This window comes from Hypomesus nipponensis, chromosome 18 (assembly GCF_054491055.1).
Source record: "Hypomesus nipponensis isolate SF chromosome 18, ASM5449105v1, whole genome shotgun sequence".
In the NCBI taxonomy this organism is placed as follows: Eukaryota; Metazoa; Chordata; class Actinopteri; order Osmeriformes; family Osmeridae; genus Hypomesus; species Hypomesus nipponensis.
In genome coordinates this window covers 13,435,555-13,450,298 of record NC_140378.1, presented here as the reverse complement: position 1 = coordinate 13,450,298, position 14,744 = coordinate 13,435,555, and the positions used below count along the sequence as shown (strand labels likewise).

Here is a 14,744-nt window from a genome sequence, read left to right as displayed (position 1 = left end):
AAGCAGCATGTCATGAAAATATTTATTTAACCTTTTGTAAATGTAAGTGCTTGAGTTTGAAGTGTTTTTAAACTACTATTTATAGATGCCAACGTTTTTATCAGAGAATTTTCCCAAAAACAAAGCAACATGGTGACAGTCTTACCTGAACAAACAACACCTGCATCTTCATGGTGCATGCAGTTGTGCTGACCTACAGGTTCGGACTGGCAGTCAAAGATGGAATCCTCTCCACCAACACAACCCATGTTGTCTAGCAGAATGGGAATACCAATTCCCATTCCAAACCATGCCTGTGTAGGGGCTGTCCTTGCAAACCCACAGTTCAGCTGTCTGCAGACCACATCTGCATCCCTCAAATCCCAGTCGTCATCACACACTGTACCCCATTGGCCTGCATGATACACTTCGACCCTTCCTGAACACTGATCAGGACCCGCCATCAGTCGGATCAACTGGCCATCTGACATCACTAGAAAGAAAAGGATTTAATTTATTTGTAAAAAATTATATGGATTAGTGCTACAGGATCCAGAACAGTGAACACAATCATACTGTAGCTTTCATATAGCATAGCATGACCAACTCATTAGGGAAGTGCTTGATTCAATGAAATACGATTTATAACATGAGCTCACTGTTTCTGCCTGGGAGTCCTTTGAATATCCATATGGTCATGAAAACAGAAGAAAGAGGCATTATTTCAAAAAGGTAATATTTCTATCAGACATTTGGAGTTCAATGTATCACAGATTTTCCTCAAAAATACAGATTAAGTTGATTCTTAATATGTGTTGTATTTACTATTTGCTAGTATTTGTTGGCTGACATACCCATGCACGATACGCTGGCAGCTTCACCATGGTCACAGTCAGCTATTCCAATTTCTTGGGATATACATTCAAGTACAGACCTTTCACTTCCTATGCACACCACCTCCAGGATTGGACCAGCCCCCATGCCAGAGAAAGCCTCAGGATGAGCCCCCAGAGCAGGTCCACAACTCAGCTCTCGGCATACTACTTTGGCATCAAGTAAACCCCAGTTACGGCCACACACTGTGGCCCAACTCCCGTTTTGATGTAACTCCACCCTCCCGGAGCAGAGATTAGGTCCGTCCACCAGGCGCACTCTCTCAGCTTTTTGAGTAATTTACATTGAAACAGGAATACAGTGTTGATCAAAACAATTGCATTCCCTGTGTTGAACAGTTGATCCAATTTTGATTAGAATATGTATTTTATTACTCACAATGGACATTTTGGAGTGATGGACCTAAAAAAAAAACACAAAGAAGAGAGGGAGACAGAGTTTACATCAGCTCCAGGAAACACAATTGGTTATTAAAATGGAGCTCAGGAGCACATCAAATCCTATACATACCCACACATTTGACCCCGGCATCCTCAAAGTGTACACAGTTGTGTGACCCCAATCTTCGAGAGTTGCACCCAAACAGAGACTCCTCTGTCCCAGTACAGCTAACATCATCTAACCAGATCTCCCCGCTTCCTTGTCCGAAGTGAGCCTCCCCCAGGGCCACTAGAGCTTCTCCACAGCCCAGCTCTCTGCACACCACCTTTGCATCCATCAAATCCCAGTCATCATCACACACTGAACCCCACTGGCCTGAATACAACACCTCCACTCTTCCAGAGCAGTTGTTGGGACCATCCACTAGACGTACATCAACTGTAGACAATGAAAGGTATTTGAATCTAAAACGTATTTTCTCATTATTTAAATGTCTTTGCACAATAGGGGCAGCTAATATTTCTAATGTTATATATATTTTTATAATATTTCTTTAAATAAAATAAACACATTTTCAACAACCAAATGAAACGTTTATCATTTTACTTACATCCATTTTGGGGGCCATTAGGAATTCCCTCACAGTAGCAAATAACTTTATGAAAAAGAACAAGACTTGTATTGTTAGGATCATCTCTCAATGTGTAAGTAATGCACAGTCGTCGGATTCAAAGACAGCACAATAGTTTAATGCTTGCAGGCAAGGAGACAAATCTGATCACAATACAAAATTGTCTGGTTCACAAGTCTTCATATAAGACAATTTAAACATATTGGTGAGAAGTCCCCCCCCCCCCTTAATATCAGCTGTCAATGTGATCAATCCCAGAGGTAGAGTGCACATGCAAGTGGAAACTTACAGAGTTCTCTGACCCCAGCCTTGACCATATCTTTCACTCAACACAGATAAGGTTAAACTCATTTATTGCACCTCTAGTATGATAATGGTTAGCCTAGGTCAGTTTGTTTACGTAAGCCTAGTGTAATCTATAGTTAATGTGGGGAGAAGGTTCTCTACTGACAAGGAATGCCGACATACATGCAACAACATCTTTGAGATATACATTTGTGCTATGTATAGAATTCATCAAAACAACATTTGGTATATATTCTTAACATATTTTGCTTACCTGTAATCAGAAGTGTGAAAAAACACTTTTCTTTTGGTCTAAGTGCCATCGCCAAAGTTGTGAAAATAATGAACACATAATTGTGTAGATGTCCTTTTATACTCAGATTTTGTTTATTTTCTCATGTTACCACATTCTCTCACAAGAAGAAAAGATATCTGAGAAAAAGACACCTATTGTGTATACTCCAAAGAAGATTGCTCATAGATGGGGAACCACACAATATTCTTTGGACATAGATATGCGTGCACTAGATAAAAAGCACGATAGAGAACAGTTAGACAAAAGGCTTTATATACTGGAATCAAATTGCATAAGCAGGCACATGAGGCAACGTGAGCTGTTTAGATAACACAAACAAGACATTTACAATGACAATAGTTCAACCCTTTTCTAGAACTATTATATTTTTCAAGATAACTAAATGGACACTCAGTCCCCTTTTCAAATCCATGAGAAACATTTTTCTTAATTCCCTGATGGCCATTCAATAGGACGGCCATTGAGTGATTTGTGTCTAGTCCATAATGTGATAATGCATGATTTGATCTAAATATAGTTCCTCAAGTTATCTGAGTCATAATTCCATTTCTGTAGTTGTGGAATTAAAGCAACAAGAAAGTCAAATTGGGCGAAAGCAAACTTACAGGAAAATGTTGATTCAACAAGATGCCATTTGGGATTTACTCGGGGGAGTAGGTTACATGGGTGGGGCATAGGAAATCAAAATTACATTTAATGGCCGCAGCCAAATAGCCATCCCACCTACATTTGAAAACAAACCTATGCCTCCGGATTTACTGTAAATGACAAGAAGATACACATTGAAGTAAATTTGCTGAGAACATATGACACATGTAAAGAGCATGATAGCAGTATTCCTGGCTTTCGTACAGTACATTGCCAGTGTCATGTATTGTCAAAAATTTCACAGATGGGAGAATATTCTGGGCAAGAGCTGGATTTCACCTTAGCTTTTTTTGTACAAAATCCGATTGTATCTGATGTGTATAACCAAATTACGTTTTATTAATACTATTTTAAAAAAATGTCTTAGTATTTACTTAACAGTATGTGAATGCGCTGGTAGCAGGATGAATCTCTATTAATCAGCACATTTACATCAATTATTTGTGTGCACCGCAATTAATCTCCTATGAATAATCTGTATTTGTGAGCAGGCATTGTATTCTAGAACACATGCTTCAGATCAGATCAAGCACCTCCCACTGTCGAAAAATGAAAAACATGCCTTGGTCAAAGGTTGAGCTAACTTGCCCTGCATTGTGCCCGAAAACAGCATACTTCAAGTATAAGCTTTGAAAGCTTTTGTTGCAGACGAATATGTATATGACATGGAAGGAATAAATGGAAGCCTTTGAAAGGACAATATTTGCCTTGGATTTCCTATGTGGACATCAATACTCGTACTCACCAGTTCCTGCAAAAAAAAGAAAAACTTTAGAGTTCTCTTCTGAGCCATTTAAATCTGCTTGAACCAAACCTGCAGTGAAGATACAAGACAGGTTTTCAGTTTTTATCAGTCCAGGTAAATGGTGCCTTTGTTTACTTATTTCTCTTAACTATTCTTGGTGACCAGAAATCCCCTCAAGAATAGTAAATTAGGGAAAGTACTATTTCCAGGGGTTTTAATAGGGTTTAGTGATCAGAATGACATTAAGGTTTGGGGTTCGAGATAGTTTTAGGTTAAGGAGCTAGGATTTGATTTAGGATCTGACTTTGGGTTCAAAATAGGTTTAGGGTTGGGTTGAGGGAAAACATTCAACATGTTGAATGGGACTAAATTGATTTTTTAGGGCATTTCTGCTGTGACATGAAATTTAAGGGAGAGAGAGATGGGAGGGCCCTGCTGTAAGGCCTTGGCCTGTATGGTATGTGCGCTTGACCAGTGAGCCACCCGCCCCATGTTTGTCCATGATTACATTGACAGCCTACTCTGTGTGCAGCTGCAGAGCTCAGTGGTTTTTCTAAGAGGCTTTCGAGCACCAGCAACATTTTAGAGACTTGAGTGTGTCTGTGAGTGTGTGTGTGTGTGGGTGGGTGTGATTGTGAGTATACATTTGTGTGACAATGTATGCATGCAAGGGAATACAGTGTACATATTAACATATCAATTTAACTTCTGTATTTACTTACTTATTTACATTTATCTCATCTGCTTCAATTTTCATTTCAAGAGACATCATGCAACTCTCTGGGGTACAAACCTGCTTCCCCACACAACCAGCTCTTCTTCTTCTGGTTGGGCTCCTGTGGGGCTTCCTGACACAGAGTCAAGCTGACAAGATCCTAGTTTACCCAGTGGATGGAAGCCACTGGCTCAACATGAACATTCTCTTGAAGGATCTCCATCAGAGGGGCCACAGAATAACGGTGGTGCGCTCATCCACAAGCTGGTATGTCCATGAGCAAGCTCCTCACTACACCTCTGTTACTGTGACAGTCTCGGAGGCTAGCAACCTGGAGGACCCAGATTACATGGCCTCGTTCCTAAGGAGAAACCTGGAGATTTGGACAAGAGAACGTTCAGTGTTTTCCTTCATTGCTCTCCAAAAAGAGGCAATTCAATTGTTGAAGGATGCCCATCGTGCCAGTGCTGAAATGGCCCGTTTGGTTTTACAGAACAAAGCTTTGGTAGCTAAACTAAAGGCGACAAACTTTGACTTGATGTTGACTGATCCTGGATTTGCAGGAGGAGTTATAGTAGGAAAGTACTTAGAGCTACCAATAGTGTTAAATGTTCGCTGGATCACCAATGCAGATGGACACTTTGCGATTGCACCCTCACCACTGTCTTATGTTCCAACTATTGGATCCCTGGTTTCAGATAAGATGAGCTTTGTCAATAGACTGAAAAATATGTTTCATTATGGCATTGGACTGTACATTGATCACATTGTAACAAGACCCCTCTACCAGGGTGTGTGTGATAACTTCATAGGCCTAAACTCCAATATTTACTCTCTTATTCAGGGGGCTGATCTTTGGCTAATGCGTGTGGACTTTGTGTTTGAGTTTCCACGCCCAACAATGCCCAATGTGGTTTACATGGGTGGGTTCCAGTGTAAGCCCTCTAAACCTTTGCCAGCAGATATAGAGGCATTCGTGCAGAGTTCTGGGGAACATGGAGTGGTGGTAATGTCTTTGGGGACTTTGCTAGGGAGTCTCCTTCCTGAAATCTCAGAGATAATCGCAGCGGCTTTTGCTCGCCTGCCTCAGAAGGTAATTTGGAGACACCTGGGAGAGAGGCCATCTACGCTAGGTAACAACACCATGTTAGTAGACTGGCTACCTCAAAATGATCTGCTAGGCCATCATAAAACGAAAGCCTTTGTCACGCACGGTGGCACCAATGGGATTTATGAGGCGATCTACCACGGGGTTCCAATGTTAGGGCTTCCCCTCATTTTTGACCAGTTTGATAACATGGTGCGTCTGAAGTCCAGGGGGGTTGCCAAGGTTCTAGACGTGACAGCATTAGAAGAGGAAACTCTGACACAGTCTCTAAGAGACATCCTCAATGAGAAGATGCCCTACAGGAAAAATATGCTTGGAATGTCAAAGCTACATCATGATCAGCCGATGAAACCAATGGACAGTGCCCTCTTTTGGCTAGAATATGTTATGAGGCACAAGGGGGCGTCACATCTACGCACTGAGTCCTATAAGATGCCCTGGTACGCCTTCCACAACGTGGACGTGTTTGCACTCCTCCTCAGTATTATGGCTTGTCTACTGCTGTTGTTTGGCTTGACTTGTAAGATAGTGATTAAAGGTATAATCAGCAAGAAAAAAGTGAAATTGCAGTAGCTCAAGTAACTATGTTCAATAATATTTCTGTGAACTATCATTTCTGTGAGTGTTTGATTGAAATCAACATCAAAAATGATCTTACATGTTTGAACACTGTACCTATGGAGGACCAAACCTGAAAGAAATAAAGAAATGCATGAAAGTAGGTTAATGCATTTATATTGAACATTAAAAAATGTACATGCATAAATATATTTGATATATTTATTTATAATTATGGCATGTTTGGTCAATATATACCTTAATGTGAAATCAAGACAGTATTGTTTCAATACTGATTATAGAACATTTTTATTGATTTTGAACAAATTAATTTTGATTTGTACAAACATTAGATGTGCCAATCAACTATAACCATGTACATATTCACGTAATACCACAACCTCTTTCTTGGTCAACACAAATAAAATGATTTTTAAAAAAAACATAAGGCGAGAGCATGGGCAAACAATGTGCTGCTGCATTTCTTGCTTTCGTGTAATTTCTTATGGGTGGGTCTAACTGCTTGCTACAGGAGAACAGTTGAAATTTTGATTGCTCCTTCCCATCTGCTGTATTTAATTGACAAAAGGTATCCATCAACAGTTACAATAGTTTACTAGATAATGGCATTTAAAAGTTACAGAATTTTTGACAGCCTATTGAGTTATCTACAGGTTACAGAAGTTGCATTTATTTTGTATGTTTCTGGGGGTTATCATGACTTACATGCAATCTACTGACAGATGCTTAAAACATAACCTATATAATAGATACCAGTTGCAACTTTGCATTCTATTCCATTGGGAAATAAAGAATGGTCTTAAAACCATAGTAACAGTGGACTGTAAATCTGTTCCTTGGCCTTTTGCAACATGCTTCTTGCATGTGGTCTATGGTGATGTCCCTATTGAGAAAGAAGTTTCACTTTGTAAAAACCTATACTAAAATTAGAGACAGTACATAAAACATATCAAACTCTTGACTTTTTCTAAAACTGTTTTTCCGATCAATAATAGTTGGACTACTGACTGAGTTGAACAAATTTTGGGGGATGTCTAAAAAGTTTTATTATTTCAAAATAATGTAGTTAATTGCTGGATCGTATACCTCTGCTTCAGGTGTGAATGGCCTAAAATAATACAGAAATGTTGTCAAACAGGTGTCAAAATGTGTACATTAAATTAATTAAACCACAAAACGTAAAATGAATTTGACTTGACAATCATCTGATGTATTCTGCCCATTGATACTACCATATGTGGGAGAAATCTATTGTTGGTGGGTAGTAGACAAACAGGAAAATATACCTTGTTAAATAGACATGGACAACTGCAATCTCGGAGACAAGAGTATGTTTTCCTGCAATGCTAAAAATTTTCCCTGACATTCAGTGATCACATCCACATCCAACCATTGCTTATCCAACCATTTCACTTACAGAAACACAACCTGTTATGTGAATAAAGTAAACACACTGTCAAAATAGCATTGATGCTTATCTCATTTTGCAAGTACTGGTGGCTCTTTAACTCAGGTAACATTGTCACATATACCACTGGAATACTGTTGCTACCTGTGGTATAAGATCTGATTAATTTTTTTCAAGTTATGATTCATTTCTATGCAGCACATCAAAATGTATAGTAAAAAACAGAACAAATATTGTTGGTACTTCATTACTCAAACCTTGGTCCAATTGACTCTGGTCTTGCACACTTGCAAGGGCAACAACATGCCGAGTAAAATAACAGAACACACCTACATTTGTGTTACTGTCCTTTTTATCCAGAAATTGTGTTGACTTCAAATATTTTTAACTTTGTCAATGGGTACCCAAAGTGAGAGTGTCTACATTGGAAGAATGGAAGAGGGTCAGTTTTGGCATTAGATAGAGTGGGTAACACAGATTTACTCCATATGAGGGCAGAGAAAGTCAGATGATAAACTAAACGTCTGGACAAGTATTGGGGATATTGAAGAATAAGTGACTTTAAAGTACATTTTAAAAAGTAATTGGTACAGATGCAAAGCAAAACGGCATTATTATGGTGATGATGGCTGAAAATGTCAGCTCAGGATTATAATAAAACATTTTCAAATCATACATGCACACTTTTGTCTCCACTCTAACAAGGTTTGTCTCAACAGTCAAAGCCTAGTTGAAAAGAATAAAAAACACTCAATATTTGTTCATTTCAAATGGTGTCTAAATTCAAAAGTAAAGTTTGTTTAGGGGGATTAAAACAAGGACTATTAAATTGTTAGAAATGTGGAGCAATAGTTCAACCTCGAGAGGTGTCAGTTTGAGAATGACTGGGTCAAAGACCTGGGTGATATCAAAAGACAATGTTAATCCTATTCTGAATTCAAATAACAAATTACAATATTATTATTGTTCCTTCTGAGAAAAAAAAAAAAAAAGAAACACTGTTATCGCCTGTCTGTTCTGTGATGTGGTCCATAATTGATTGACACGAGTGTTGATGACTTTATTATCAATTTTCTCTGTAGACAACGTCTGGTAGGGCCCACTCTTACTTCTCAATTAACCAAATGTTCACTTGAAACTCTTCCTTGCTCTCTTCACTGCCATTGAAGAGCTATCCAAGATTTCACACACCATCAAGCTGCAGTTCTCTATTCAGAACAAGGAGGGTCTATTTACTGTTACTGACAAGTTAGGGCACAGTTTCTTTGCTCTCTCCTGCCCCGCTGCCCCCTGTGACCAAGTTACGCAGAAGTTTACGACGACCAGCCTGATAGTCTTCCTCGTCCACATTAACCAGCAGTTTGATGGCCTCGTGTCCCACCGCTTGTTTGAGAGAGTCTGTTATGAAGACCCCTTTCAGAGCCTCCAGCAGAGAGCCGTTTATGTAGTCTCTCCAAAAGGCGTCTAGGTAGGTCAGCTCAGAAAACTTGATGTCACAGATAATGGAGCCCAGGTCTCTGGACTTTAGGATGGTGTTGGCCTGGTTGAAGCGCTCAAATTGCCTCTCCACTGCCTCCTGTTTGTTGGAGAAAACGTTGCCCTGGAGCGCTGATTCATGCTGGCAATACTCAGCACGCACTCGTAGGCGGATATCTGAGAGAGCCAGAGTGAAGAATCATGGTGAGTAAAAAAGGTATGAGATATGAGTAGATGTTTTCTGTCTCAGATATCACAATGTCAAACACAAGGGTCACTCACTGTATACCCCACCTGTCAGAAAACAGCCTTTTGTAAGTCAAATAAATCATTTTCTTATTAACAGTCTGAAAATGTAAGACTTAGATTAAATGGATTATCCTGGCCTTACCACAAGTTTGCTTCTCCCTACAGTCTCCTGTGGTGTGGGTTCTCTTCCTTTTGCGACTAGGTCCTGGGGGAGCTGGCTTTGTACGAGAAGGGCCAACCTGGGGCCCCGAGGGAGAACAGCAAATGACTGGCTGGGGGCCTAATGAGGAACAAAACAAATATTGCAGGTATGTTAAATTTTGATTGTTTAAGAGGACATAAACTTAGTATTATGCAGATTTGCACACCCACCTGCTCTTCTATGTGGTATAGATTCTCTGCTCTCAGCTCCTCCCCTTGGAGACACATAACGTACTGATGTCTCTTCAAGGTACTTATCCACTGGGTCTGGGCACACTAAGAAACACAATATAAAAGAATTGTTTTGCGCCATGCAAACAACCTCTAGGAGTTTTTTCTAGGTGTATTTCTAGCTACAATTCAGGAGCAATATCCTATGGCTTTTTGTTATCAAACTTAGATTTTAGTTTGGTGTGATCTGGTAAACCACTGTATATGTGAGGTTGATCATAAGAAGAAATACATTCAGTACACAAATACAAAAAAAAGTATTCATGTGTGCGCAACCCTCACTCACCAGTCTGTCTCTTTCTGAGTGTGACATAGGGCAGCAGGTCATGACGTGTAATGATACGCAGCAGTTGCAGCACATGTCTGAAGTTCGTCTCATCACAACGACCCTGCCGCTCTAGGGCCAATAGGAAGTCTCGCCCACTCCTGATTCCTCCTCGCTCGTATTCGTCAATAACGTCCACAAAGAGGAAGGACAGAACTCTAACGTCACGATGAGTGAGCTGGGCTCCAACTATATCAAACATACGGTGAAGTGAGTATAAACCATAGGCATTGTCCACAGCCTCCTCAGGCCAGGGCTCGAATCGACCAGATGAGGGCCTCCGGGATGAGGCAGAGTTTGGGTTAGAGGATGAGGCATTCCGATTCACTGTCACTCCACTGGAGGTTCCAACAGATGACGACCCAACACCACCCATTAGACCTCTGTGGTGAAGAGAGTGAGCAGTCACAGAACTGCTGTGGGTTGAGTCCAGCGGGTTGGGGTGAATGTGAGGCCTTGCCTGCTGAGCTGAAGAGTTCTGAGGGACAAGCAAGGGAGGGTTGACGTTTGCATTGGGGAGGGGGTGCTGCTGTGAGGTCATCACTTTGTGTCAGGGGTCGACAAATCACACGGTGAGGGCGATGAGGGTGTGAAATTCACTAATCACTAGTGTGGTATTGAGGTAGGAACTTCCACAACTTTCCTAAGAAACAGAAAATAATGAATAAACACAGACGTCCACAAATAGATGTAATAGTTGAGACTTCCTATTGAGTTGACAGCAAAACTAGCAGATGACTCACCCTCAGCAATATCAGGCATCACATTAAAACAAAGCTATAAAAACTAGCTACCTTAAAATGGTGCAGTAGCTTATTGGCTAATTAGCTTGCAAAGTAGAAGACATATTTACTGAACACAGGCAGACTGCTCACATTACATTTTGGAGAACCTACCACGACACAACATTTGAGCAGATGTCGGTTTGTACAGAATATGCTTCATATCAAGTCATGTACATCTGTAGCTAGGAGGAGATATGCAAACGACACTGAAGCTATGAAAAGAATGACAGGTAGGTTTGATTTAAACTACTAGCACTAGCCATCTAATTAGCAAGCTAGGCGAACTATAAGATAATTAGCTAGCTATTTTAACATTCCTTAGTTTCGCCAGTTAAAGTCCTAGCTAGAATGGATTTTACTCATAACAAATCACCATTAGCTAGCTAGCCGATAGCCCGACAGTTTGGTCTGGCCACTGTGGGTGCTAACGTAACGCTAGCTAAACAGAAAATAGATTTCTTGTTGTGGTGGTAGCTAGCTACTTGCTAACTAGCAACCCAGCAGTTGTAGCCAAACGATGTTTACCTTAACTTGCCAAGGGGGTGTAATTGTCAGCTTGATTCTTTTGTTTCTTGGTTGAAGAGACCTTCTGTTTACATAACCTGTCACAAATTCTTAAAGATAGAAAAGACAGAATTTTTTAATACTTGTGCTGTCTGAACGGACGCTAACAATTAACATGCCCATTTTCGTGATCTCAACTAAAATGAAAGAACATCCGGTCCAGTTTTGAATGAACATCCGGGTTACGATGAAATTTGACAAATCTTGTCGTCGTCAGAATGCAGTAGCGTCATCTAGCCTCTCGTCATACGGTATCTCCGCCTTTTAATCTAAAAACTATCGAATTAAGTATCACTTATAACAAATGAATGTTCTCAGAGGCATACACGTGCAAAATGATCTACGGGCGATTTTCATCAGTGCACAATTATAGATAAACATCTTGACGCTTCCAGTGAGAAAAAAGTTTTGGTTTGGTAGCCACGATTAGCCTATACCTCTTGAATAGTTGCCTATCTCCGAAACAATGTACTCAAAGTCAAAGGGGCTTAATTCCTCATTTAGGTTTTTTTTACGCAGTGATATTATGTGTGTGGTTGTAGGCTTACAGCAACATAAAGATATAATAGCCTAGATAACACATGCGTCACAAGAAACAAAAATAATTGAGCCAATATGTTTATATGGAAATTTTGAACACAATAAATGCAGTAGGCTTATGTGGCTTAAAAGAGTGCCTGCTATAACAGTTTCCCATGTATTTTACTTGATTTGTCCACATATCGTTCCTATATTAAAACATTTAACATTTTGGAACCGTTGAAACCCTATTAACTTCCACAGTATAAAATGTCATTTAGTAGGCCTATACCTTTAATAATTTATGGTACAGTTTTGAAAGTATTAACTACTTACTAACCGAGAGTGAGGTCGGCTCGGCTCACTCGCTATCGCTCGGTCGATACGTTCCAGCCTCAGTTTGATATTTCCTGGCATGACCGAACGGTCGAGGTTAGTAAGTACTTTATTATATGGCATTTTTAGCTTCTTTTCATTTTGTAAACGAAAATAAATGGTACCTCTCTAGGCTAATTGTAGCTAGCTCTCAAGTCTTCTCACGCTGTGTTTCATGTGTTGCCTAGCAACTCATTACTTTTGATAAAAGCGGAAAACATGGTTCTGCTAAAATGGCTTTAATTTCAACACAAAATAACGACACAAGTGATTAAAAGAGTCTAGTCTTCATTCTCACTTTCGATGACAAATCTTTTCAGCATCATCTGGATAGTAAAAGTCACCAGCTGACTCGTCGCTCATTTTGCAGATGACGTCAGAGGGCAATACGGAGCCAATTGACCGCTGAGGAGGGCAATTACGCGTCTGGCATGACTACCCATTAGCCAATCAGAAAGCTCGTACCGTCGTTACCATATAATAATTTAAGTTAATTTTTAATACCATAATGCCCTTGAAATATTGTACGATGACACAATATCTTGGAACACTTCTGTTGCTTCCTCACACTCCTTGTTCTTGGCTCTTGCAGGAATCTAAATGGATCAACAGAATGAAACACAGTAAATTTGGGAAACAAAGTGATCTCCTAATCCAGAATCAACTATATTTGTGCAGTGTTCATCTGCATGCTCCGCAAACTCTCACATCCATCGCTCAACAGGCAACAAACATTCATATTTATTTATCTCGAACTGCTTAACCAAACAACTTTGCAATGTACATCTTTGGGTTCTGACCAATACACCTGCTGAATTATAAACTCACACAGTGCCCTGTTCCTGAGATAATCAAGCCACATACACAGCTTTTCTGAAACTATATCATTAACTGGGTTGAACTGACCTGGTTGCACACAGCCTGTCCATATCGTACAAATGAGGCAAAATGTTCACAGTTCAGGGTGAATAGTCGGTAGGGTAACACCTTGTTGAGCAGAGCATCACGCCGGCTCCTCATTTGTTTTTCAGTTGATGAGTTGTCAACATGGCGGCTGTTACTGATAATGATACGGGCTCCTTTAGGAACATTAACCTCAGCAAGGGGCTGCCTTCGGATTTGGGTCTCCCCTAGAAGTAGGTCGCCACACACTGGGAAGGCTGTTTGCAGGTAATTGCGGATGTTGCTCATCAACTGGCTCTCATCTATATAATCATGGGAGAAAAGTATATGTAATGAGAGGCTGTTTTAAGAAAAACTTAGACTATACTGAATTCACAAACATCTCATCTAACTTTCATGTATTTAGTTTATTGTGTGGACAATGTTTCAACCATTGATAAAGACTAGCTTGTGCAATGAAATTGATTTATTTTTGTAACACAGCTTTGTTCCACCACAGCCACTAACACACAGGTCACTGCACATTAGCTATATTTAGTTAGAATATGTGATAATGAGACAGACATGTATAGTGCCTCACTTTTAGGTTCCTTTCTATCAAAAACATGTCACTCACCTGCTACCGAAAAGTGGATAACATATCCATCTCCATCATATACACCCCAATGTGAGTATCCTATAGGGTATTTAAATTCTATCAAGTCTCCAAATTGAGCAGTGGATACAATTCCATCAACCTGTGTACACAGAACAACAAACAGTACATTCCATTCTCCACCCTGGATAAACCATTCCAGTTTGAAAGCAGGTTTCACAAGATCTAGCTAAGTGAAACGAGCAAGGTGCTGGCTTGTTTAAACACAAATTTTACCGACATTTTACAACAACAAAAAGTTGTAAAGTTGAAACAATTTAAAGTTGAAGCAATCAATATTTCAGACTAAATTACAATACCATAATTAAAACTATGCAAAGTGGTCCCTGTATAGTTGGAAACTCGGATATGATTCTACTGAAGCCAATCTTATAGTAATCTTATTTGAACCATACGGAGGTGTGTGAATGACCTGAACTCTTTAGTTTAACTTATAGCACACCAATAATAGGCTATATGTTGGCGAATATGTTAATTAATTAATGTGAAATAAAACAGCAGGAAAATAAAGAATGAGTTGCCTGGGTTCTAATGCTCACCTGTTGTTGAAAGTCCATTGTAAGCTGCTATGATCTATCAAAGCTAAAACAACGTGCTTCCTTATCTGAAGACTCCAATGGGGCGTGTTGCTCTACTTATAATTTCTTTGAAGCACTTTCTGACGGTGGCATGATTTTTTTTGATCAGACTTTTATCATCTACAGCTAGATAAAATGATAACCTAAATGAAATTTCCCAAATATCAAGGACAATATATGTATATATATATGTA

At 39.7% G+C, this 14,744-nt stretch overlaps 4 protein-coding genes across 4 annotated transcripts; 1 reads left to right on the top strand and 3 right to left on the bottom strand.

Moving 5' to 3' along the window:
* Positions 1–26: 26 nt before the first annotated feature.
* On the bottom strand, positions 27–2,202 carry LOC146252257 (scavenger receptor cysteine-rich domain-containing group B protein-like). Its single transcript, XM_084679015.1, has 8 exons — positions 2,175–2,202; positions 1,865–1,981; positions 1,384–1,692; positions 1,252–1,275; positions 834–1,139; positions 639–656; positions 146–472; positions 27–31 (listed from the first exon to the last, which is right to left on the bottom strand). Exons 1-8 carry the CDS (start codon positions 2,200–2,202, stop codon positions 27–29), a joined length of 1,134 nt encoding a protein of 377 aa, XP_084535141.1.
* Positions 2,203–4,653: 2,451 nt separating this feature from the next.
* ugt5e1 (UDP glucuronosyltransferase 5 family, polypeptide E1) lies at positions 4,654–6,673 on the top strand. The gene has a single exon (XM_084680949.1). It carries the CDS (start codon positions 4,791–4,793, stop codon positions 6,273–6,275), a length of 1,485 nt encoding a protein of 494 aa, XP_084537075.1. The 5' UTR covers positions 4,654–4,790; the 3' UTR covers positions 6,276–6,673.
* A 629-nt stretch (positions 6,674–7,302) lies between these two features.
* On the bottom strand, positions 7,303–11,570 carry dedd (death effector domain containing). Its single transcript, XM_084680947.1, has 5 exons — positions 11,482–11,570; positions 10,133–10,814; positions 9,787–9,891; positions 9,557–9,694; positions 7,303–9,342 (listed from the first exon to the last, which is right to left on the bottom strand). The coding sequence occupies exons 2-5, from the start codon at positions 10,710–10,712 to the stop codon at positions 8,939–8,941; spliced, it is 1,227 nt and encodes a 408-aa protein (XP_084537073.1). The 5' UTR covers positions 10,713–10,814; positions 11,482–11,570; the 3' UTR covers positions 7,303–8,938.
* Positions 11,571–12,637: 1,067 nt separating this feature from the next.
* Positions 12,638–14,554, bottom strand: LOC146252254 (phospholipase A and acyltransferase 2-like). Its single transcript, XM_084680950.1, has 4 exons — positions 14,512–14,554; positions 13,934–14,054; positions 13,321–13,619; positions 12,638–13,010 (listed from the first exon to the last, which is right to left on the bottom strand). The coding sequence occupies exons 1-4, from the start codon at positions 14,527–14,529 to the stop codon at positions 12,912–12,914; spliced, it is 537 nt and encodes a 178-aa protein (XP_084537076.1). The 5' UTR covers positions 14,530–14,554; the 3' UTR covers positions 12,638–12,911.
* Between the last annotated feature and the right edge of the window lie 190 nt (positions 14,555–14,744).